This window comes from Dermacentor andersoni, chromosome 10 (genome assembly GCF_023375885.2).
Source record: "Dermacentor andersoni chromosome 10, qqDerAnde1_hic_scaffold, whole genome shotgun sequence".
Classification (NCBI taxonomy): Eukaryota; Metazoa; Arthropoda; class Arachnida; order Ixodida; family Ixodidae; genus Dermacentor; species Dermacentor andersoni.
Genome location: NC_092823.1, coordinates 52,630,790 through 52,658,114, shown reverse-complemented (window position 1 = coordinate 52,658,114; position 27,325 = coordinate 52,630,790). Strand labels below are relative to the sequence as shown.

The 27,325-nt window shown below is 44.5% G+C and overlaps 1 protein-coding gene across 1 annotated transcript; it reads left to right on the top strand.

The window, feature by feature from the left end:
- Positions 1-27,256, top strand: LOC129388277 (chymotrypsin-1-like). The gene is made up of 8 exons (XM_055078420.2): positions 1-233; positions 6,206-6,233; positions 6,839-6,912; positions 13,843-13,958; positions 14,810-14,948; positions 15,431-15,545; positions 16,938-17,092; positions 27,012-27,256. The coding sequence occupies exons 1-8, from the start codon at positions 183-185 to the stop codon at positions 27,186-27,188; spliced, it is 855 nt and encodes a 284-aa protein (XP_054934395.2). The 5' UTR covers positions 1-182; the 3' UTR covers positions 27,189-27,256.
- The last annotated feature ends 69 nt before the right edge of the window (positions 27,257-27,325 follow it).

Below are 27,325 nucleotides of genomic sequence, written 5' to 3'. Positions count from 1 at the left end.
CATAGCCGCCTGCATCCTGTCACGAAAACATGACCGTAGCAATGTGGTGTAACATTTTATGATTATTTGCCTCAAGCTCGTCGAACAATTTTCCATGTAGGATGCTAGATGCGATCGTCGGTTATTCGCAGACAAGCTCAGGATGAGCGTAGAATGAACAACTTTGTTTTATCAAAATAATCATGTTGTCTATATTGACTCTAGTGATTCTGTCAAGCCTTCTATCAGCAAAGGTAAGCTAGTTTCTCACCGCATACTCTGGAAGTAAAATGCATTTACGGATTTTTTTCTCATTGTTACGATGGCACAGGAACTTGCATTCAAGACTAAAATGTCCTTGCAATATGCACGATTAACCTTCTGTGAAAACAAAGCAAAAACCACTCAAAGAATGCTGAAAAACAAGCGTGCACATATTGCTACGTAGGTTGTGTTTCCAAAAATATATTTGACGAAATATTAACGATGTTTAATAAAATTCGTAGAGATCAATAAGAGGGCCAGAAAGTACATCTTAATGAAAAAAAAGTTGAAAGCAATATTCTGCGCGTTTAAAAGGAAATGATAAACCGAACGAAATCTGCCTACAAAATACATCACGGATATATTGTTCCGTCATCTTTAACAACCTAATTAGGCTAAGCTTAAGTATTATAGAAACATATCCGTAAACAAAAGGGTAATCACACAGCGGTAATTTGGAAACTCAACAGTATGACGCCTTGCCCGTGGGCATTATGCTGCATGAATATTTTCTGAGTAAATATGAAAAATGTATGCAAATTACCTGATAACGAAACACGCGAAAAGCGTCTGTATAATGCGACATTGCTGCAACCAAATGAACCTTTAAGTCACAGTTCATGAGACTCTCTAAAGTCACACTGCGCGCTATATCAGTACTTCTTTGCGTTTTTCAAATCTCACCATCACTTCCTTAGTCAACTAAACTTACATTTACTTCAGCAGCCATTGTTTTCATATTACCAACGTTTATGTGCAAAGCGATTACTCAGGAAACTCTTGTGGAACTTTCAGCTGCAACTTATCTTCTTTATATACGCGCCACAATTCTTGAGAGGCTTTGTTGTATTTTGTGTAAAGCAAATACAATTGATATCATACAAGAGGAAAATATCATACAGCAGAACTGCAGGCACCATTTTCTCCGCACGGTATGTGAAAGAAAATATACAGTCGAACACTGTGGAGCATGATTTCGCTGACAATTTCTGCATGCATGGTGGCGTGACATTTGTGGGCAATGTCGTCAGTCCAAGACCACCGTCAGAGCAAGCGAATTTAACTTATTAAAACCAAGAGTGTAGTCAGAAGAAAGGTCACCTTATGTAACTGCTTTGTACTTCGTAGGGGGAAAGTGCAGCAAAACAAGTGACGCGCTTGTACCTGAAACCAGTACCTGAAACAGGGTCTTCTCGAGAGTCCGTGCATTAATTCTGATATATTCCGCGCATGAACAAAATTCTAAAGCAGACTGCTGCCAATAACTGTTCAAAATTAATTAAACCTCACCCACTTTACGATAAATAAACCAGGGCCCGATTCCTCCAAAATTTAGTGTCACTTTATATTCTTCGTATATGCTAGGCCATGCGCAGTGCGGCATTGTGTTTGTCAATGTCAATAAACGGGAAACCTTGAAAATGAATGGATTCGTTATTAAAAAAAAGGGAAGGTGACTCAGCCTCTAATTCCCGTCAATGAAAACCAAACCTTTCCTGGGCAGGTTGGGGGTGAAAATGGGCGGTATAAACCGTATAACTTATTGCGAGAGCCGCTCTAGAGCGGTAACCTTTGACTGATGTCAACTAAAGGCTCCCAAATTTTTTTTAGCGGTTATCAGTAATGTCATCGCTATCTTCATTATCATCACAACTACCCCTGCTACCACCATTACCATCATCCTTATTATCGTGGTCATAAGATATATGCTCTTATAGTACATATCCAGTGTTAGTTAAGACCGAATGTTTAGCACTTAAAATTGGTGCTTTGTGTGCCTATAACTTGCACTAAGTATAACATAAAATTATTTTTTCTTGAAGAACGCTAACCATTAAATGACTGATTTGTCAAATGCCATATGTTTTCTCAGCAAAACGAAATAATGTAATCGTTATAAAATATAAAGACACCAAATGGACACACACAAGAGAAGAGAACGGGACAGGGTGCCACTCGCAACTGTTTTATTCACAGAACACAGGCACATATACACCGTCAGTCAACACATGCGCACAGAGCGAACTTTCATTCACGCATATAATCAAACATTCATGACACACAACGCTCAAGAAACCTCATCTCGGCCTTATATGATGATATCTAAGTTTCGCTAACGCACAAGCTGCCTTTCTTGCCAATGTGATAAGCTTCAACTAGTTCTCTTGCTCTAGTATCATTACTTCGGGCAAGAATCCGGACATCAGAAAAACGTGGTTCACAAGAGCGTGAGGGACAGGTCCCGATGTGCTTAGGCAAATTTGGGCCCTCTTTCATTTGCTCAACATTGCTTTCATGCTCCCTGATATGCTTATTAACACAGCGCCCGGTCTGACCTATATAGGAACGACCGCACGAAAGGGGGATCTCGTAGACAACCCCTTCGGCACACTTCGTGAAAGGTCGCCCATGTTTGGTTCCATGTTTCGTTCCTTCCTTATCGGCTTCTTCAAGCCGATAAGCAAGGATAAGGATAAGGAAGGCGGGTTTGTAGTCATGTCTGATGATAACTTCTCGATAAGGGCAGCTCAGGCGATTAAAAAGAATGTTTCACCTATTCCAGTAAAATCGACAAAAGTCAAAGCCACCGCTGTGGCAATGTGTGAGCGGCTGGGGTTGGCCAGTCTTGCGAAAGAAATTAACAAAAGCGAAAGTAATGCGCTGAAGGTGTTCTTCTCAGTAAAAACGCACAAGCAAGACCTGCCTTTCAGAACAATACTGACGGAAAAAGGGGCATGGCAGAAGCAACTTAGCTCTTACCTGTTAAAAAATTTGCCTAAACTAGATGTACAAGATTCGTTTTTAACGAAAAGATTGGATGAAGTATGTGAATTCCTAAGAACTGAAGGCAGTGTGGGCTTTGCCTTTTCTGTGGATATTGCTGATTTATTTTATTCTGTTCCCCATGATGCTCTGTTCCTTTCGGTTAGGCAGTGTATTGAAAGGAATGATCCTATTTCTTTTCAGAACTCTGCCGGTGTGTCCATTGATGACTTTTTAACCCCTTAAAAGTTTTACCTGGAATCTACCTTTATAATGTTTGACCAGCGGTTTTTTCTGCAGAAAGCTGGTATATGCATAAGATCCTGTGTCACCCCTGTGTTATGTAACATTTTTCTTTCACAAATGGATCAAGTATTGCACCATGTTTTACCAGCTAACAAGGTTTCTAAAGTGTTTAGGTATGTAGATGTTTTTTTAAATTATTTCAACTAAGAACGGGAGCCAAAAGTCCACAGAAGTTGTGGCTAATGGTTGATCCGTTTTTAGACATGGAAAAGGCTTCGATTTTACACATGGACTGCCGCAAGGAAATGTTTTACAGTTTTTAGATCTTAGCATTGAGTTCGGTAAGGATCATGTTTGTTCTTGCTATTCTCCACGTGCAAAGAAAGAGCTTCTGCCATTTGACTTAGCGAATTCGAAATTAGTGAAGGCAGGAATTGCGTCACTCTGCCTTGAGTCCACGCTCAGGAAGTCGCGTGTTCAAAAGCTGGCATTGAGTTTCGACAATCAATTGTCTAGGCTGGCTTCAGCTGGGTTCCCTGGTGCGCTCCTAACAGGAGTAGCCGAAAGCCTCCTAAAGAAATGAAGAGAAAGGCGATGAGAGCTGGAGCAGACTCCCCTCGGCAAGAGGTGAGACCGGTGGTTGTGCCGTATATGCACAAGGTGGCCCACAATCTGAAGAAGGTAGCGAGCATACATGGCGTCCCGCTAGTGTTTTTAGTCCCAAGAAAGCTCAGAAGCCTTTGCTCCGAAATCGCCAAAAGAAAAGAAAAAAGAACTGAGAAAGGCTGTGGAACCAAACACGGGTGTCCTTTCATTAAGTGTACCGAAGGGGTTGTCTACGAGATCCCCCTTTCATGCGGTCGTACCTATATAGGTCAGACCGGGCGCTGTGTTAATGAGCGTGTCAGGGAGCATGAAAGAAATGTTAAGCAAATGAAATGAAAGAGCGCCCAAATTTGCCTAAGCACATCGGCACCTGTCCCTCATGGTCTTGTGAACCACGTTTTTCTGATGTGCGGATTCTTGCCCGAAGTAATGATAATAGAGCAAGGTAACTGGTTGAAGCTTCTCACATAGGCAAGAAAGGCAGCTTGTGCGTTAGCGAAACTTCGATATCATTAAATAAAGCCGAGATGATGTTTGTTGAGCGTTGTGTGTCATGAATGTTTGATTAGATGCGTGAACGAAAGTTTACTTTGCACCCATTTGTTGACTGACGGTATATATGTGCCTGCGTTCTGTGAATAAAACTGTTGCGAGTGGCGCCCTGTCCCGTTCTCTTCCCTTATGTGTGTCCGTTTATTTGGCGTCATTATATTTTATAATGAACAGCTACCAACTAGCCCATCAAGAAGCCCTTTTATGAAATAATGCAAGTTCCTTAGGTTACAATATACATCTCAAAACTAGTGTGACTCTATTATAGACACCACAGGAACGATTGTAAGAGCAATGCAAAAGAAACTCCATTTCCAGATTTTTAGGTTCCTTGCAGGTTTTTTAACTGACCGTTCGTTCCTACAGAAAACGGAATGCTCAACGTCCGCTGAGGTTAACGGCACATCCTTGCATTTGAGAGCGTTCGATGATCCAATGCCCTCCGATAGTGCTACATGTTCGACAGTGAAAAACTTTGACAGTTCTTTCAGCAGGAAAATCCCGAGACTTTTATCCGAGAAAGGCTGAAATTTCGAAAAACCTCTATTAGCAACAGTTATTTGGGGATCGTGCCGAATTTTTCCTGAACGTCCGAAATTAACGCCACATTCGCAGCCAGCGTAGGGCCTGAGAATTGAAGACGTTAGATGTCCGTGAAAAACCTTAAGTGAGCACATGCACACTTGGTCGCCTTTTGTGCATCGTCACGGAGAGTAGATTGAGTCGTTCTTACTGCAACGCTCTAGTCTGCTGTAAAGCTGTTAGTAGCAGCCCTTATACACACAAAGGACAAAGGGCTTGTTGTAATAATCATCTCCCAACAGCCAAGAAATCGAGTGGGTAAAAACCATTTAAACAAGATGAGGCTAGGAGAAAGCATAAAAAAATCAATGCTGATGTGCTGAAAATATATTATCGACAAATATAACTATATATTTAACTTGTATTATCTATCCGTAAATGACCATAGTGGTTTTAACCCAGTAGCTCTAGCAGCACATGCATATGTTTAGACTGCAATATTTCCGGGATAAGCCTACACAGAAGGTTACAGACATGTGTGCACCATACAGCAATTAAATATGGGCTAATTCACCAAGAAAGCTTTCGTGTTTAGAAATTGTTCTGGTTTGAAATCATTTCCTAAGTAGATAGTGCTGAAACATTGAATCTCGACTGCAAGATGCGCTTCATCATTCGGCCATATTACATAAATAATTCTCGTACGATCAATCACGTGTACGAGCTTCAAGACATGTTCAAGGTTTTGTTGCGAAAACAAGTATCCGATACCGTGAAGGGCTCCTTGAAAACACAGATCAGTCTGAATAGCACACAATATTCCTCGCAAACCAGCATGGCCGCGAAGCTGTTGCTTCTACTAGTACGTAAACTATGAATGCTCAAAATTCGTTGAGCAGTCATATACAAGTGCAATCATAAAATGTTAATTTTACGCACAAAAGTCCTACAATGATCTGCTGATAAGTGAAATTACCATTCAACACCGCGTGAAATCTGAATACTGCTTCCACAAAGCAGTAAAGCATTGTAATTCACTTGACCACATGCAGCTATTAAGACGATAGAATGAAACACGCTGCTAGCCGTCAGCCTATTTACCTGTATTGTTATAAAATTGCTGTCTTGGTCATTTATTTTTTACTCTATGCGAGTTCGACAAACAAGCATTTTTTTATGGAACCTACTATTGACGGGCAACCAATACTCCTCAAAACTTGCCGCGCAGTTCACATATTATACAAAAGGTCACTTGTAATTTTTTTTCCTACAGGTGCTCTTAGACAGCATCAATCCACCAGGTGAGCCCTTTTTTTTTACTTTTTAGCGAATACATATACCAAAACGCACTGTGGAGCTTTTCGTGTCATGTTTTTCAAGGAAATTCAAAAGCATTTAGACGCGATATTGCAGGCAATTGAATGTCCTTCAGTGTGCACCATCATTTTAATTATCACATCTCAACACACGCAAAGCAGTAACGCTAACAACGCAGTGAGACTAGTGAGAATTTTTTCAGTGAAAGTAATTCAGGGCTTAGGCTGAAGCATCTACAGCGACATTTCTAGCCTGATGCTCGCGTTGTCTTCTCCCCAATTGGTCCGCTTCAACGCGGCAAATCGCACACGCGATAATTGTTTTTTTTTTCTTTTTTTTTCAATGCGTATTTTTATCGAAGATAATGTCGTTTTACGCTACATTCAAAACTTTGTCCATGTTAGACCCTCCTGTTCATGCCAATCTCTCGTGCGTGCTTTTGTATATCATTCAAATGTACAATAATTTAGTACGCGCACTAGCATTCTCAAGGAAACATTGCTTCACAATTGTTTCAATACTGTATCAAGCGATACTAGAGGAGTGTGAACAGCTTGCGCAACTTGCTTCAATTGTTTCATGTATGCAGGCTGTGGTGTCGCAAGAGTCCTTGGCAGAATCGTCGATGGCAAGACAATTGCGCGTTCTCGTATGCCATGGATAGTAAGACCGTTCTCTTTCCTACAACCTGAATTCGCACGTAAAATCTAAATAGACTATGCCACGTCCAAGCGTATATATATATATATATATATATATATATATATATATATATGTGTGTGTATCTATATATATATATATATATATATATATATATATGTGTGTGTATCTATATATATATATATATATATATATATATATATATATATATATATATATATATATATATATATATATGGGTCCCAGTAGCACGCGAGATGTTGGTGCTGATATGACTGGCAGTTTATACGGAAACTATAGTATTCTGAGTGATGTGTCTTTCTTCATAAAATGCTTAACACTATACTAATTTGCACCAGTACTCATGACGAAACGACCACGACTGTCCTAACTTGGCGGGAGTGGAGGCCCTTTGCACACTTCTACTAACTCTATTATTTCTTACTCTGTGTTGTATACCCCGGCAATTCGACCCTCTATCATAACCCCCTTCTCTTTAGAACATGTTACGCAATTCCACACAACTTCTTCGTGGTGTTCGGAGATCAGTAGTGAATTCCAACAAAACAGCAATAAATCTATTTACAAGAAAAAGAAATTCGTTTCCTTTTCAATGTCTCTCTATCAAGTTGAAATCGCCTGAATTGACACTAAGAAGGAACTGTTTGCGCACAATGCGGCGCTAATCAGAAGAGTTGCGGAACTTTAGCGCCTTAATAATGTTGAAATTAAGGTCATACCAGTCACTCAAGAAGACTGTGCGGCCATTGCGAAGCGGATAGGTGAAGCTACTCAATGCCCTGTCACGACCAGCGACTTTGTTGGTATCCACCGCATCTCAACTAAATCAGATGAAAAGAGCATTGTGCCGAGGTTTTGTTGCCGGCACAAGAAAAACGACTTTGTCCGTAGAGCGCGCAAGGCCCATCCGGGCATTTCTGATGTTGGCTCCTCCGGTAGCTGTGATAGGGCAATATATGTGAATCCGGAAAAAACCGAAGAAATCAGATTAAAAACATCATGTGTGACCACATCGAGGGGCGCTGAACTTGCGGCACTCCGTGCTGCACTTGATTTCATTAATCAAGAACCGCTACAACAATGGACAGTCTTTAGTGACTCCAAGGCAGTCCTTCAGTGCATACAAAGCCCAATGCGCCTTTGACCCACTGAACAACCGGCCTCAGGAACTTGACAGATAGATAATTGCAGCCGTGACAAGGGACACAACATTATCTTTCAATGGTTTCCATGACATTGCAACATCAGCGGGAATGACCACGCCGACGAAGACGCCCAATCTGCCCATGAAAGTGCTCAACGTGTCTCGATTCCGCTCTCGTGAACAGACGCTGCGGCTGGGCTGCCATTTATGTCCCGTGAATGTACTTTGCCCCTGTGGGTCTCGAACGCTTTTGCCATGCGTTCGTTGTCCCCGGACATGCGATGCATCTACCATATTGGTTACCCCTACGTGAACAGACCACGGTATACCGTCTGTGGCTAGGCGTCGCATTTACGAACTCGTATGCTTTCATCATTGGAATGGCCAGCAGCCCCACGTGCGACACAGGCAACAGCGATGAGACGCTCACACATATTATCTGTGTCTACCCGCGATTAGTGCTCAGAGATAAGTGCTGTGCAGAGTACTGCACCAGTTCGACAGTCGTCTACTATCAGAACTGAAAGCTTTAGGTCAGTTCTCCCAAAAAACATCCCTGCTTAAGGCCTTACCCGCGTTATTAAAGTTCCTGCCGTCAACGGGGCTTTACGATAAACTTTAGGAATGCAGCCTCTTACCGCTCTAAAGAGTATGCGGTTTGTTCGTGCTCGGCTCCCTTTCTCTCTATTTCCCCTTCCACTATCGTTCTCTTTTTATCCCCTTTAACTCTTTCCCCCGTACAGGGTAGTTAACCGGAACTGATTCTGGTTAACCTCCCTGCCTTTTTGTGTATCCTTTTCTTTCTCTTTTCTTATGTAAATGATCACCTGTATCCCGAGAACAAAAGATTGTTTGATAAGGCCCTTGCACTTAAAGACTCATCAATGGCAATTTCTGTTGACAGACAATTACAGTGTCAAGGCCTGCAAATCTAGGGATAGCAGGGTATATTGTATTGTCAAAGAAAGTGACCTATGCATCTTAGCCACTGGGCCCTTTGTACATTTATGTCCCAACGCTGTCTTCGCTTCCATCCTTTGTTTACGCCCCTGCTATCCCCTGAAGAGGCGAAGCACATGTTAAGTGATAATATTCGTTCCCCGGCTCATTTTAACGCACGAAGCCTGCGCAAGAATTCAGATCATATCAATAACTTTATAAGTTCACATGTTCGTTCCTTCTCAATCGTTTGCGTGTCTGAAACTTGGCTCTGCACGTACGACGAGAACTTTTTCGGCCTATGATCCTATGAAGCTGCCTACTGCCACCATTCGTCAGGTAGTTATGGTGGCTCAGCAATCTTTATTGCTCCAGACCCTACACCCACCGACAAGATCTTTCTTTAGACGTCATACATTGTGAATCGGCATAGATTGATTTAGATAATTATTTTTTTTATAATAATGGCAATGTTATTCTGGGGTGCATTTACCGCTCTCCCTTCTAGAACGTGATGGATTTCATTTCAGGCCTGGACACCACTTCCCATAAGTTACCATCTGAAAGCAAAGGTGTTCGCTTAGTTGGAGACATCAACATTAACTTGCTGAATATTGAAGACTCCCTGTCCCCAGAATATTCTGACTTTCAGTGGCTATGCTCTTCAGTGTCTCATCTCATCTCCTACTAGATGTCCTCTTTCTGGCGGTGGCTCATTGCTGAATGATGCGCTTTGTAATTTCTCCCCTTCTCCCTATGCTTGAGTAATTGACGTGAACACCGCTTATCATTATCCCATATTTCTTGCATTCAACGTGGTTAAGCCCTTCAGAACACTTACTCGTGTCATTTCCGTATTCGACCAGGAATCATTCTTTAATACCATAACTACAACTGATTGGCCTAGCGTTACATCGTTATGTGATGCAGATCAGGCATTCGGCAAGTTTTTTTCTTCTTTTTCTCAAAGCCGTGGACCAGTGCTCAACAACAATAAAATGTAAAAAGAGATACAAATATCCCCAGAATCCGTGGTTATCGCAGGGATAGCATAAAAGTAGGAGGAAGAAAGATAACCTCTGCCTTTGATTACGCCCCTGCTATCTCCTCAAGAGGCGAAGCACATGTTAAGTGATAATAGTTGTTCCCTGGCTCATTTTAACGCACGAAGCCTGCGCACTGGTTGCCTTTTAACTAAAAGGCAACCATTTAACACTGCTTTAGCTTCGCGCTATAAGATATATTCCGAGACTCTTTCATGTCTGCTAGAAAATGCTAAGAAAAAATATTACAAAAATCAATTATCTCATGTCTCAAACAGTTATAAGAGACAATGGCAGCCCTTAAACAATTTCTTAAATCGATCACCACAGGTTTTATCTTCAAAGAAAGTAATATATAATGACATTACACATGGTAGCCCTGCCAGTGCTGCTGACGCTTTTAGTGACTCCTTTTTCAAAATATTCAGGCAAATATTCTTCCCGTGACCCCTGTTGATGCGTCGACAGCAACCAAAAATCTTAGAGACCGGGCCCGGTATAAATAAAATTTCATCCGGCACTTAAAACTTGTACTCGATGTCATTGTGAACCACTTTCTGTAATTAAAAATGTTGTGCTCAAAGAGGGCATTTTGCCGAATTCTCTAAAACTAGCTAAAGGGCAATAGACTCAGTTTCATACTACTGTCGCACCTGTATTCTCTCTCCCCTCAGTAAAGTTATTGGTAAATTCTTTATAATTCGGCTTCACAAATACCTGCAAAAATTTAATTTACTGAAGCTATGAAGATTTGGTTTTCGAGCTGGAAGTTCCACTAGCGTTGCACTGCTTTTCCTAACTGACAATATGAAACGCTTTATTGATTAAGGATGCGTAGTTGCCTCGGTTTTTCGTTATTTGGGGGGACTTTACAAAAGCATTTGACACCATTAATCATCTCGTCTTGTGTGTCGAATTCGAAGCATACGGTATTTCAGGTCCAGCCCTCAAGTTCTTAAAAGTTACGTACTCTACAGAAAGCACACAGTATACGTTTCGCGCTTTTTTTCCGCTAGTAAACCATTTACCCAACGGGTGCCTCAAGGCTCATTACTTGGTGCATTGCTTTTTTTTTTTACTTAACACCAATGATCTTCCTGACAGTATAAACATGTCTCAATGTGTTTTATGTGCCAGCGGTACGACTAATTCCTTTGCTGATACATGTATTAACGCTGTCACTGCCAAATTAAATATTGTTCTTTGTAGCGTGTGAAAGTGGTGCCACGAAAATTATTTACTTATTACTACAAATAAATCCAAATTTCAGGTTTCTAAGTCACCTCAACGTAAGTTACCCTCATTGCCAGGCCTCACAAGTGACTCGCATTTCATTTGTGTCCGTGATAGTGTATCTTTCCTTCGCGTTCACCTCGACAGCAACCTTTAGTTCGTTAACCACATTGCTCATATTAGAAATATGGCACCATTGGGGATTCGTGCATTGCTATTGCACGCTCATATTTTTCTCATCGGACCCTTCTTTATCTGACTCATATCTGTTATGGCATCGTATCATGGGGAAACATGTTTATAGGAGCTATTCAGAGACCTGAATTGGGAAGAATTTGTGGATAAATGTTAATGGAGAACACCTTAGCAACTTGCGATTCGCTGATGATATTGCCTTGCTCAGCAACTCAGGGGCCGAATTGCAATGCATGCTCACTGACCTGGAGACGCAAAGCAGAAGCGTAGGTCCAAAAATTAATCTGCAGAAAACTAAAGTAATGTTTAACACTCTCGGAAGAGAACAGCAGTTTACGATAGGTAGCGAAGCACTGGAAGTGGTAAGGGAATACGTCTACTTAGGGCAGGTAGTGGACACGGATCCTGATCATGAGACTGAAATAATCAGAAGAATAAGAATGGGCTGGGGTGCGCTTGGCAGGTATTCTCAGATCATGAACAGCAGGTTGCCATTATCCCCCAAGAGAATAGTGTATAACAGCTGTGTCTTACCAGTACTCACGTACGGGGCAGAAACCTGGAGGCTTACGAAAAGGGTTCTACTTTAATTCAGGACGACGCAACGAACTATGGAAAGAAGAATGATAGGTGTAACGTTAAGGGATAAGAAAAGAGCAGATTGGGTGAGGAAGCAAATGCGAGTTAATGACATCTTAGTTGAAATCAAGAAAAAGAAATGGGTATGGGCAGGGCATGTAATGAGGAGGGAAGATAACCGATGGTCATTAAGGGTTACGGATTGGATTCCAATGGAAAGGAAGCGTAGCAGCGGGCGGCAGAAAGTTAGGTGGGCGGACGAGATTAAGTAGTTTGCAGGGACAACATAACCACAATACAGTACAGTACAAAATACAGTACTAAAGAGCAGCAGGCAGCGTGTCTCAACCAGAGCAGCTCAGGCAATGTCGAGCTCGTGCTTCCCGGACGACTGGTGGTGTGGCTGCAGCGCCGGGCATTTCTCTTCACTACAATCGCCGCCCATAGGAAAAGAAGCCATCCTGGCGACTCCTGGTGAACATAGAATCATGTGGTCGTAATACGGCTACAGGCGTATGATGATGATAATGATCATGATGATGATGATCATGAGGCCATGCTTATCAGTATCATTTTTCATCCCTTCACCACTTAAAAAAAATCGAGGTATTCGGATTACTTTTCACTGTCCTCGGGATGGCAGCGCCTGTGGTCTTCTTCGTGGCAACAGCATCTTAACTATTAATAACGTGCTTCGGTTTAATCAATTCTTTTGTTGCATAAACAAATAACAAATGAACTTTCTATCAATTTCATTAATTTTGAGCTTTTAGTAAATACCAACTGTAGCAGATTAGCTGCTAACAATAATTTTTGGCTACCTAAGGAGGAGGAGCAAATAACTTTATTGAGCCCTGAGGGAGCCCTCCCCACCCGCTCTTGGTTTAGTGGTCGGCAGGGGTCGACGGCCGCACCCTCGTTGGAACGGGAAGCCCGTGAGCCTCCACCCTTCCGTGAGGTTTCAGTTATTTGCGGTAATTTGGCATTACGGCATTACGGCAAATCAATATCCTCCTGCGCGATCACATTATGGAATGATTTATGTAAGTCTCTAAAATCGAAAGTTTCTTTTATCTCATTAACGAATTTATTAAAAGAATATTTGTAAAATTTGTGATGTTCTTGCTTATTGAGTTGTACTAAACTTGTATTCTTACATACAGTATTTATTCCTCAATTTCTTCATTTTTTGCTTCCATGCGCTTTTATGTTTTCTATTCCGTTATGCTTACTATTATTTCTTACTTGATATATATTGTATTTTTGCACTGCTGCCAATTCTTGGGTTATTTAACTGTAATCTTCAACGAGGGTCCCATTGCAGCCTAGTACTTTGGGACCCTCGTTTGTATATCTTATATGTTGCAATTAATATACGAAGTAATAATAAACTCATTTCATTTGAAGGAACCAAGTACTCCTATTTAGCTCCTTTAAAATTAAGAAGTTGTTTATTAGCGTCCAATGCTGACTTTAACAACGTTTATTTAGTTATTGCGATCATAATGGGATGAAGGAATAAAATATCACGATCTCCAAAGTACAAGAATATTGATGTGATGTGATGATGGAGCCTTTATTTTTCATGGTTTGACATAAATTATTAACTTTAGATAGAGTTAGCATGATATCACTGCTCCAACCATATACTCTGGCAGCAGTTCGTTTGCATCTTGCTGAAGCACGTGTGTATGTTCAGATTTACCAAATCAATACGTGAAGATATTTTGCAGAAATATCTACCAATTGCTATGTAGAGGGTGCTGTTTTTTTGTGCAGGTACATCTAGTCGCAAGGTATCAGTTGAAGCCGCGTTCAATCAAGCAGATGGCATGTGGTGGTAGTATACTGTCCAGCAGGTTCATACTAACTGCAGCGCACTGCATAAATTTTGGGTAAGTTTCTAAAAAAACGTCCCCGTGGTACAAATACTTATTTTCTTTTCTCGAGCGTACGTAATTGCTTCAAATAATTTTCCGCCACGCACAGAATGCTAAAGCGATACTTTGTGTCTAAATTTCCCATCCAAATATTTTCTTTTGCTTTTGTTGCTTAAAGGAATAAAGGTGCATGCTTTGTACTTTATCGCTGGAACTCGGGTAGCGCAAGCATGGGTGTTCTGCAATACAGGGAGAAAGTATGGCGAGAACTTGTACATTACACATATTGCGCCAATTTTTACAGATAGTGCGCATTCGAAATCTGGAGATGGCTATAAACAGAGTCAGAAAAAAAGCTTCATGCTTTACAAGCACCTCGGTTATAAAACCATCCAATATTATCTTCCGAACTATTTTCATTGAACTTCCAATTCGCTAAATAACTATGCATATTACCGAAGTGTGGCGTCAAATACATGACAGATGCCCGTTTTTTTTTTTTTTTTTTCTAAAGTCGCTATGGTTTTAATTCGGCAGCTTGCTCGTCTTCCTTTATGCGCCAGGAAAAACCTTGACAATTGATGATCTGAAAAATGAGGCAGGACTTTCACCTTAGGGAAAAACCTTTCAAACCATCACTTTTCTGCAACGAGGTACCTTTATTCTAGGCAAAAGAGCCCCACACATCGCTGTATGAAATCACTTGTTGTACATATAAGCTACAGCTATGAAACTAACTTACGCAGTCAGTTTAGTCACCTTGCATATCATATTATGCAACATACTAACGTTCAATTGTGTGTCATAGTCGGTGAACGCATGCTTGTCTTGTGCACTTTCACTCAGCATGCTTTCTTCTTTTTAAGGCACCGACACCCCGTGTCCATTGTTGTGAGATACAACAGTACTTACTTGGAGCAAGGCCCACTTGCTTCGGTAAAAGATATTATACCACATCCTAGGTTCAGTATGGCTACTGTCACGAACGATATCGGACTTGTAAAGGTAAGAATGCGCTCCTTAATTTGAAACAATCGGCGAAAAGAAATCTCGCTTTCCTGTATCGGTCTGCAGGTAGAAAACTTCGGTCACCGAGCTATCCGGGCACGAAGAATCAGATATTTCATTGCGGAAGATCTTTGCTGTACTTTCAAGACGTATCTAGGACGTGCTTTCAAAAGACGATAGCTCAAAAGCGGGCTTTTCTCACGTGCAGTTAGCTCTGCATAGATTCATCTTCGTAGCCAGGTACCAAGTGAAATGCCGAAAGCAACTGCCATATACAACTTTAGAGCCAAATGAACAGCCAAATGCAAGCATACAGTTTTACTGATATCTGTTAAAGCATTGCTTGCAGCCCACTAAAATTATACTCAAATAATTACTATTGAAACGCGTTCTTTAGCTCGTTGGTCGTACTAGCAAACTCAGCTCGTTGCCTCCACAAAGCAAGTTATTCAAATGGAACTCATTTTTTTTACTTACAGTTGACAAAACCACTACAATTTGACGAATTCGTCAAACCAATCTGCTTACCAGTGACACGATTGCAACTGGCCCACAAGAAAGCATTTGCGGCTGGATGGGGGAAGACCAGAGATAGTATGTATTGACGCTGAAAACAAGGCAGAAACTAAAATGACCCAATCACAGAGTTGTATTACTCCCCTCAAAACGGTGGAATGCGAACTAACACAATTGCAGCACCGAATAATTTATGATCAATTATGAATTATGTTGTGCTCGTATTTTGATGCATGGTGCATATGGGCGTCGTACTTCAGATGCCATCTGAGGCTCCGCAGTATTCGGAAACCCTGTTGGGCTTCAAAGGAATGTGGTCGTCTTTAAGGGCAGCTTTGGGCAGGCGCTACCAGCATCTCTGAACAAAGTGACTGAACTTCTGCCGAAGCAGTGGCAGAGGTTAAATGCAACTGCACTACGCAGCCAATCCACGTCCTAAAAGAGCTATGCTTCACTGCTACGCTGTCCCTGTTGAAGCAAACGCTTAGCAGTAAATAGTCTGCGATTTAGTGCTCGCAACTTGAAATATTCTATTACTCCATGTCGTAGCTAAGCGCATGCCTTCCCCAGGCCGAAGCCTCTTTTTGAAATCGCGAGGGCGTGTAGCCTCCTCCTCGCTGTACAGGTAGTGTTCTGGTACTTACTTGCATATGCACATATATCTTAATGCAGACATCTCATCGCACCCCCCCCCCCCCCCAAAGAAAAACACAGCCACTGTCTTCATTTTCGAAACCCGTCTACTTGGCGTCAACAAAACGACGCAATGTTTCACGAATGAAATGAGCATCACATGGCCGGAAGCACTGTCAGGATTAGCAATTGTGTTACCGTAGTTAGGACTAGTACTGAAAGGAGAGTTAATTTAAATTAGGTAAAGCAAACTTGTCCGTATGTGTGTTATCAGTAATAGCAGGTAACAGAGTGAAGAAACTTTACAACAGGTCATCAGAAGTCAGAGGGCTGGTTCGTGAGGCATTGTTGACACTGTTAGGCCTAAAAGACATACATAACGAAAATTTGTTCTCAAGTCTTTTGCGTCACGTGACCGACTTTTGGTATGCGTTGTACTGTGGGATCAAAGTTGTTTTCTCCTTTCGAATATTATCTGTATGGCAGTGCAATATGCATTAACCTGGGAGCGTTGCTGTAGAGGAACCCTTTATGACGTCTCGCGGCATGATTCGGTACAATGTTTTGAGTGCTTTTCTAAGTAACAGAAATGAAACCTGAAACGCTACCTTGCCGAAAATGGAGCCGCACTAAGAATAACACAATGTCCTCGGGTGTAACGCATCGCTTCGTCGTCACTATGACGTTAGCTCCGCAAACATTAAAAATTGTACATGGTTTTGCCATATGGCGTGCGGTTGGACCAAACCATTTTGTACGCAAAAGCGACATAGTACAAAGAAATCTAACTTATCGGTCCAACCAAATTATGAAGCTTAAAATGCGTTTTCCTTACAGAAGATGTCAAGGGTACTGACCGACTTCACTACATCAGGACAAATATCTTGCCCTTTAGAAATTGCACAACCAGCTTCGACTCCTGGGAGCAGCAGGATGTATTTACTGACGCCTCAGTGATATGCACGGAAACGAATGGAGAAGGCGTCTGTCAGGCAAGCATAAATTTTCTCAAATCTCCACGAATACTTTTACACGCTGGCATTTAAGCGCGTAAACTAACGACAAGCTTTGAAACACCTATTTAGTTGAAGCCTTTCTTACATTAGGAAGCTAATAGCCTGGATCGAGGCTTACATGTCAAACCGGTCTCACTTTGTTTCTTTTAATAATGCCCATCTCCCACAACATCCTGGTCGGGCCCGTAGTCCCCTAGGAATCTGTTCTTGGACGGCCTTTATTTCTTATTTTTACGAATGTTGTTGTCGTAGTTTTTCTGTCCGTGTTAAGTTATATGCTGATGACTGTGTCCTTTATGAAAAAAAAGATTCTATTGAGGATCAAATTAGGCTTAATAACGGCCTTCGAAAGGTAGAAAGTAGCTGTCAGATGTGGCAAATGGTAATACATCTTGATAAAAAAGTATATATGAGAATAACACTTAAAAAGAACCCTCTCCGTTACCAGTGTAGTATTACTAATCATGCACTTTCCTAACGACATGCTACAAGTATCTTGGCCTCTGGATTTATGACAGCCTTTCTTGGAGTAAACATATTGATACTGACACGTGTACTTATCTTTATCGGGTGACCACGTTTCGCCGCTTAACAAATGCAATCGCACAGCGCGGGACGCGCCTGCATGTATCCGACGTTTCTGGAAAGTTATCGATGCTTCTATCCGCTGTCTGTTGTCGCCGAACCTTGTGTTATCTGATTTCATCGCGTGACTCGAATGTTGTAGAACTTTGTGGAAGGCATGCGGGTCCCAACGATTAGTCTGGAACATTCGATGACTGCTGTATAAAAGCCGACGCGCTTGACCCGCTGAGCAGATTTTCGACGATCGCCGAGCGTGTTCGCCGCTATCGTTGCGCTATAAGTGTAGCCTGTTTTGTGGGCACAGGTTCGCCCAATAAAAGTTAGTTTTCTTGTTCACAGTATTGCTACTGTGTTCTTTCTCCAACGTCACCACCACGTGACATCTGGTGGAGGTGCTTGTGCGTTCATGTACCGAACGCCCCCGCAAAGCCGCGATCCAAGCCCGAAGCCCGAGGACAAAACCGACACCGCCCAAGACCAGCGTGCTAGCCGCAGACTGCAAGGCCTGCCCCCAGAGCACGGACTTCTACCTGAGGCGACAAAGAAGATCGTGGTCAAGACAACCTCAATGGCTGCCCCAGCGTCCCCCGTTATCCTACAACAACCCCGGGACCCACCGACCTTCCATGGAGCAGCGACTGAAGACCCGGAATCTTGGCTGGAGACCTACGAGCGAATCGCGACATTCAACAACTGGGACTCCGACGACAAGCTGCGGCATGTCTACTTCGCCTTAGAAGACGCCGCCAGAACGTGGTTTGAGAACAGGGAGTCGACCTTGACTACGTGGGACCTGTTCCGTAGCGGCTTCCTGTGCACCTTTACAAGTGTCGTGCGCAAGGAAAGGGCCGAAGCTATGCTGGACGCCCGAGTGCAGCTACCAAACGAGAACGTTGCCATCTTTACGGAAGAAATGACCCGTCTGTTCCGCCACGCCGACCCGGATATGGCCGAGGAAAAGAAAGTTCGCCTACTCATGCGTGGTGTGAAGGAGGAACTTTTCGCCGGGATGGTAAGAAGCCCACCGAAGACCGTCGAAGAGTTTCTTCGTGAGGCGACGAATATCGAGAAGACACTCGAAATGCGGAACCGGCAATTCAACCGCCGTACAAGCTCTACCCCCTACGCAGGAATTCAATCACTGGCCACGGACGATCTGCGCGAGACCATCAGGGCCATTGTGCGCGAAGAACTGCGCAAGGTCTTGCCTTCGTCGCAGCCTCAAGTGGCTTCGATCGCCGACATCGTAAAAGAAGAGGTGCACCGATCGCTTGGAGTTCCTGAGATGCAACCAGAACCACCGCAGCCTCAGCCGCAAGCGATGACCTACGCCGCCGTCGTACGCCGTCAAGGCCCTCCTCAGCGACCGCGCCAGGGCCCTGTAACGCCGCAATTCCGTCGACCAGCGCCGCCGCCGCCGACAGCGCGCCCACCCGTCGCCCAGCGGAGCTACCCGAGGAAGACCGACGTTTGGCGCGCTCCTGACCACCGCCCGCTCTGCTACCACTGCGGGGAAGCGGGTCACGTCTACCGACGATGTCCATACCGGGAAATGGGACTGCGAGGTTTCGCCGTCAACGCTCCGCGCCCGCAGCAAGGTGAACGCCCTCGCGATATCGCTGACTACCTCGCCGCTACTCAATGGAGCTCTCGACGACCGTCGCGTTCGCCATCACCAGGCCGCTACCTGTCGCCGCAGCGCCGACCATACAGTGGCCCAGCCCGGGGCCGGTCAGCGAGCCCATATCCGGAAAACTAAAAGCAGCAACCGATGGAGGTGCGGTTGCTGTTCGTCGAACTGACGAAGATCCTCCGCCGCCGACGAAAGCGCCGAAGAAACCATCTCGACGACATAATGACGACGCGCCGCCGTCCCGAGGAAGTCAGGAAGCCAAGACTGCACCGACGAAAGACGACTTCACGACGCGACGTACTAGCTTCAATTCAACACGACGCAGCCGTGATCCGACGCCAAGACCCAACTGCAACGCAAGACAAAGAACCACCGACCTCGACGTGCTTCTAGACGGCCACGCAGTCACCGCCTTAATCGACACAGGCGCCGATTACTCAGTCATGAGTGGACACATCGCCGTCCAGATGAAGAAGGTTAAGACTGCATGGGAAGGCCCTCAAATTCGTACCGCTGGAGGACACCTGATTACGCCGACAGGAATGTGCACGGCAAGAATTACCATTCACGACCGGACTTACCCTGTCACCTTCGTTATCCTCCAACAGTGTTCACGAGACGTCATTCTCGGTATGGACTTCCTGGACCAACACGGCGCAATCATCAACCTGAAGTCGAAGTCAATAACGCTGTCGGAAGATAAAGCGATACCGCCGGAGAGCCCTCGTAGTCACCACGCCTTGAATGTGCTCGAAGACCAAGTGAGCATCCCGCCCCGCTCCAGCATTGTTATTTCGGTCGGCACCGAAATACCCGCTGACGTAGAAGGCGTCATCGAAGGCGACCAACGTCTACTGCTAGACCGTGAAATTTGCGTCGCAAGAGGGATCGCTCGACTGCATGGAGGGAAAACTGAAGTGTTGCTGACAAACTTCAGCCAGGAGTTCAAGCACCTCAACAAAGGCACGACGATCGCGTACATCGAGGAAATTCTGGAAACAAGTAATGCGTTTGTCCTCTCGGATTCCACCGCATCTACCCCGACGACCATGGTTCCCGAACCAGACTACGACATTAATCCAAGTCTCCCAGTGATTAAGCAACAGCAGCTCAGAAGTCTGCTCCGACGATACAAAAGCTGCTTTTCGACGACATCGAGGATTCGACAAACACCAGTCGCCAAGCATCGCATAATCACCGAGGAGTACGCTCGACCACTCCGCCAAAGCCCTTACCGAGTTTCGCCGCGAGAACGCGAAGCTATAAGAGAACAAGTCGACGAAATGCTGCGCGACGAAATCATCCAGCCGTCGAAAAGCCCATGGGCATCCCCTGTTGTCCTGGTGAAGAAAAAGGACGGAACCCTACGTTTCTGCGTCGATTATCGTCGTCTGAACAAGATCACGAAGAAGGACGTATACCCCCTTCCACGGATAGACGACGCATTGGATCGGCTCTGCAACGCTAAGTACTTCTCCTCGATGGACCTCAAGTCTGGCTATTGGCAAATAGAAGTCGACGAAAGAGATCGCGAAAAGACCGCCTTCATCACCCCAGACGGCCTCTACGAGTTCAAGGTTATGCCATTTGGACTGTGCTCGGCGCCTGCAACGTTCCAGCGCGTGATGGACACGGTTTTAGCGGGATTGAAATGGCAGACCTGTCTCGTTTACTTGGATGACGTCGTTGTATTCGCCGGAAATTTCGACGATCACCTTAGGCGGCTTGCCACAGTACTAGAGGCCATCAAGTCATCAGGGCTCACTCTGAAGCCAGAAAAATGCCGCTTCGCTTACGACGAGCTTCTGTTCCTAGGCCACGTCATCAGTAAATCCGGAGTACGCCCCGACCCCCAGAAAACAGCTGCCATCGCAAAGTTCCCGCAGCCCACCGACAAGAAGGCAGTGCGTAGATTCCTTGGCATGTGTGCCTACTACAGGCGCTTTGTCAAGGACTTTTCACGCATCGCCGAGCCGTTGACACGTCTAACTAAATGTGATGTTGAGTTCAAGTGGGAAGCGCCGCAGGCCGACGCATTTGAAGAACTCAAACGACGCATGCAGTCGCCGCCGGTACTTGCGCACTTCGACGAGTACGCCGATACAGAAATCCATACTGACGCCAGTAGCCTAGGCCTCGGTGCCGTTCTAGTCCAGAGGAGAAACGGAGTCGAACAGGTGATAGCTTACGCTAGCCGGTCGCTGTCAAAAGCGGAAGGCAACTATTCTACAACCGAAAAGGAATGCCTCGCCATCGTTTGGGCTACAGCTAAATTTCGCCCTTATCTTTATGGCAGGCCATTCAAAGTCGTCAGTGACCATCACGCGTTGTGTTGGCTAGCGAGTATAAAGGATCCTTCAGGACGACTGGCACGGTGGAGCCTCAGACTACAAGAATACGACATCACTGTAACCTACAAGTCAGGACGAAAACACTCCGATGCGGATTGCCTATCACGCGCCCCCATTGACCCGCCGCCACAAGATGACGAAGATGACGCCTTCCTTGGCATGATAAGCGCGCAAGACTTCGCTGAACAGCAACGGGCAGACCCGGAGCTAAAAGGCCTGGTGGAATATTTGGAAGGGCACACCGACGTTGTCCCCAGGGCATTTAAGCGCGGATTATCTTCCTTCACGCTTCAAAACAATCTCCTCGTGAAGAAGAACTTTTCACCAGTCCGCGCCAACTACCTTCTTGTTGTCCCGTCAGGACTTCGTCCAGAAGTATTGCACGCCCTACATGACGATCCGACCGCTGGACACCTCGGTTTTTCCCGGACACTATCGAGGATACAAGAAAAGTATTATTGGCCGCGCCTGACCGCCGACGTCGCCCGTTATGTCAGAACATGCCGAGACTGTCAGCGACGCAAGACACCGCCGACAAGGCCAGCCGGATTACTACAGCCAATCGAGCCTCCTTGCCGACCATTCCAGCAGATCGGGATGGACTTGCTGGGACCCTTTCCGACGTCAACAACCGGAAATAAGTGGATCGTCGTGGCGACAGACTACCTCACCCGCTTCGCTGAAACTAAAGCACTGCCGAAAGGTAGCGCAGCCGAAGTGGCGAAATTCTTTGTCGAAAACATCCTGCTTCGACATGGCGCCCCAGAAGTCCTCATCACCGACAGAGGAACGGCCTTTACAGCGGAGCTCACCCAAGCCATTCTGAAATACAGTCAGACAAGGCACAGGAGAACCACGGCCTACCACCCGCAGACGAATGGTCTTACGGAGCGGCTGAATAAGACCCTCGCCGACATGCTAGCGATGTACGTCGACGTCGAACACAAGACCTGGGATGCCGTCCTGCCGTACGTAACATTCGCTTACAACACGGCGGTGCAAGAAACAACACAGATCACGCCGTTTAAGCTGGTTTACGGCAGGAACCCGACGACGACGCTCGACGCCATGCTGCCCCACGTCACTGACGAAGAGAATGTTGACGTCGCTAGCTATCTCCAGCGAGCCGAAGAAGCCCGACAGCTCGCCCGCCTACGGATCAAGAACCAACAGAGGACCGACAGCCGACACTACAACCTCCGACGACGCTTTGTTGAGTACCAGCCCGGCGACCGTGTTTGGGTTTGGACCCCGATACGCCGACGAGGACTCAGTGAGAAACTACTCCGACGCTATTTCGGACCCTACAAGGTCATCCGACGTATTGGCGCTCTGGACTATGAGGTCGTGCCAGACGGCATTTCGCATTCACAGCGGCGCCGCGCACGATCTGAAGTGGTCCACGTGGTGCGCCTTAAACCCTTTTACGGACGCTGACGAACTTCGTCATTTTGTTCTTTTCTTTGCTACGAGTGCTTTTGTTTATTACCTTCGTTTGTTTGCAGCATCGGGTCGATGCTTTTTAAGAGGGGGGTATTGACACGTGTACTTATCTTTATCGGGTGACCACGTTTCGCCGCTTAACAAATGCAATCGCACAGCGCGGGACGCGCCTGCATGTATCCGACGTTTCTGGAAAGTTATCGATGCTTCTATCCGCTGTCTGTTGTCGCCGAACCTTGTGTTATCTGATTTCATCGCGTGACTCGAATGTTGTAGAACTTTGTGGAAGGCATGCGGGTCCCAACGATTAGTCTGGAACATTCGATGACTGCTGTATAAAAGCCGACGCGCTTGACCCGCTGAGCAGATTTTCGACGATCGCCGAGCGTGTTCGCCGCTATCGTTGCGCTATAAGTGTAGCCTGTTTTGTGGGCACAGGTTCGCCCAATAAAAGTTAGTTTTCTTGTTCACAGTATTGCTACTGTGTTCTTTCTCCAACGTCACCACCACGTGACAATACCGTCTCCGCAATAGCTCTTCGTAAACTGTTCTTTTTAAGGCGGTCATTGCGGTATTCTGCCCCTGAAACTCGCTTACTTGCTTTTAAAGCTAGTTTACGACCAGTCTTAAACTATGCTGTTATAAGCTGAACCCCTTCACAACAACTAACACTTAAATTTCGATAAGGTTCAACAAAAACCAGTGAGATTTATCCATAGTTCCTAAGCACGTGCATCCATAACCAACCTTCTAAGAAGAAGCGGTTTACCGCCAGTTACTCATAGGAATCGTATTTGTCGCTTGAAATCATTTTCAGAGTTGGTGAATGGCCACTACAATATTGCCACTTCACAAATAATAAGTTATTCCAGTGGTTTTGCTACACGCGTGGGACATGCTCTGTCAGTAAAGCCGTTATTAGCAAGGATTACCAGTCTCAAATATTCCTGTTTTCCTGGAACCATAGCCGACTGGAGCAACCTTGCTGACAGCGTAGTAACTCAGAATTTATTGTTATTGTTTGAGGTGCAAGTTCAACAATTAGTGATTTTATGTTGTGTGTGCGTGGTTGAGCCATCTACGGTGCTTGTAAATCCTGTATTGAAGTTAACGTTCTGTTACGGTCGCGCGTGATGACATTGGTGAACAAGTTTCTGCTATGTATATGTGTTGTTGAAGCCTTTGCCTGAATGTATTTCATTTCTGTGTCAATATGTGACTGTAAAAATATGTATACCCACCTGGAATGGTCGTGTGTTCAAGGTCGCAGTATTCATAAATAAGTAAAGTGTTATGAACATTAGATTATCAGCAATAGGGTAGAGAAGCCCGCGAAATCAATATACCAGAACAAAAAAAGGAGATCCGAGCAGAAGAAAAGGCTGCCAAAAAAAAAGGGATTAATACCGTAGTAAAATTTATGTGTTTGGATTCAGATGCTCAAGCAAGTTGAACCACAATCACGAACAAAAGTTGAAGTGATATGTGGTTTCTTTCTTAAAAACTAGTAATATTATATCTACCTATCGCTTTAATCATTCTGCCCTCTTCACAGATGTAGCTCGCAATGAGAGCATGTCTGTATCGTGCACCACATGATTTGATTGTGTGCGTCTCTTGTTTAGAGTTGAAAGTGGCGAAAAACTGAGAAGCCTCAAGCTCAACATGTGGCGGTACTCATGCATTCATGTCCGAGTCCAGCACGAATTCTACAGTTTAAAGCTTTCAAGTAACGCCCCCTTCGAAACCACAGTGGCCAGCAATAAATAGTGATGGCTGAATGCTTTATCGAAATTAGTTTTGAAAGCGCAGTGCTTTGGCGCCCGTTCCTCAGTTTAGCATCGGCGTCGGCGTCGGCGTGACCGCGCTAACGCGCACGTGCCACTGCTCGCGCCTTCGTCATCGTCTTCTTCCACAGCTGGCTCCGATGACACTCATCATGCCAGAGCTTCCATAGTGCATCTCCTTCTGCGAAGGCAGTGACGGCACTGGCCCACTGCGGTGATTTCGGTATATTTTGCCTCAATATATCCCGAAATAAAAACACGCATAAAGCTACGCACAAATTTCGCATTGTGGAGTATCGTAATCGTTGGACTTTTTGTTTCGATAAAACGTTTTGTAGACATCATAACTGCTAGAAAACTGTTTCTCAATGCGGATTAGACGTTTAACCTCGGCTAGCTATGTTGTGCGAAACCCGTCGTGCTTAAGGCCTCAGCCAAAATTTTCGCTCGTAGTATTACAGCTAGGCGTGTGAAGCTTTCGGCAATAATAATAGTACATTCCAAGGACCCCCACAATGAACAGCGTGTTTTGCTCCAAATCTATGTCTGAACATATGTGAGTCAACGGGTCCTATGTCAGCAAACACATTATTTCTCTCCAGTCATCCCTGCAACCAGTGACACCCCAAACTCTGCAAGCGCTACACGCTATTCCGAAAAATGATACGAGGAACATTTTTCTCACTATAATAAGTCTTTGGCTAAGGTGCTGCTCGCAATGCTAGCATCAGCTCGCCAGGCTTCTGGTAGCTTACAGGGACTCATGATCAAGCTTTCGCACTTTAATATTTTCCAACAATCAAAGAAATTGTGCACCTCGCCACATTTCATCATATTTCTAGGGGTCTGTAAGCACCACATGACAGCCTAACGTCAAGTGTTCTCTGGTACGCAAGGACTTCCAAAACGTTGAATAAATTATATGCCTTTCGTTTCCTGCAAGAATTTTCATGGTCGCTTCCACTCACTCGGTGAGGTAGTGCAGCAACTACTGGAACAACAAACCTTATTGCTTACCTTGTTTCGTCTAGATGTAAAGGAATAGATATGATAAGGTTAAGTAATTAGAATTAGAATTCTAGAAGCTTTCTTTCATTCGTAGAAAATTTTAAATGGGGCAATGCTGTATGACGCTACTTATTAGCTTATATCCATTTGCCGCGTACAACAAATACAAATTATGCGACCATTCAAATCCTGTCATTTAGTTGTACATAGTTCGCCCGAAAGAGATATTTCTTGATACCAATCACAGACAGAAAGTTCAACAAGATAAGGGATCAGGGAATCATGCAAACTTGGAAGTACTGAGGAGTAGTCGAACAAGAGGTTTCTCAGGCTATAGCCAAAATTTCTATCATTGGATCTTTTTTTTCCTTCATGGTTTGATGAAGGCAAGTTCACTGGTCAAAACATTCGCACTAGCGACATCTCTCGTTCAAATACTTGCTGAACAACGCTCGTGTATGTGTGTATCTTGTTGTTCATCTACACTTCATTAAATTCGCTGCCGTTCAATGAAGAATGTTAAATATAGAAACTTCCTAAACCTTACGGTTACAAAGCGCTTGACTCTCAAGTTTTTTACACTGCAATAAAGAGCACAATTTAACCACGCAATTGTAAGCGCAGTAGCGTTTATTTGTCTACACCTACTCTAATTTGGTATGTTTATGTGGCCATGATACCATGACTACGCAAAAAAAATTAGGAAAAGAAATGTATCCCTTTGAGAAAGCGAACCCAAGGTAAGCGACTACATATCATCGGCGCCAGGCCAACAGTTCAGAACGCGAGCGACCGTATAGCGAAAGAGCACGGCCGTCTTAGTGCTATCCGGATGCTATCCGGCGCATGTGCGACTAACGCGTTGAGAATTGAAAGGCCTGCAGAGGAGCCCAGTGTGTTTGGCTGCAAAAGCGACAAAGCAGAACGGACGCACCTTCATTATCTGCTCAATCCACTGTTATGACAGTTGAACAAAACATGCGAACTGTGAAAGCGGTTTGGCATTACTTGATCAGTCATCGTATATAAGTTCTGCGGGAATGTTTTTGTCATACGTGCTTCTCTCTTGAAACTATCAACCAATTCAGGGTGATTCCGGTGGTCCAGTCACCATCTGGCGGAAGCGTCACCGCAAGTATTTCCAAGTGGGCGTCATCTCTTTCTCCGAAGGCTGCAGCAAGGCAGGCCATCCTAACGTGCACACCAGGGTGTCCCACTTCGTGCCTTGGATCCGGAACATAATGTGGATTAGGTGGTGGTTCTGAGAAGCATTCTGACATCAAGGCGTCGTAAAGAGAAGACCGATTAAGTTGAACATGCTCTTTCAAAAAAAGTTGTGTGCTTTCTTATTGAACATTGCAAAAACACAACATAAGTAGCACTAAATAATCTTAGACCATAA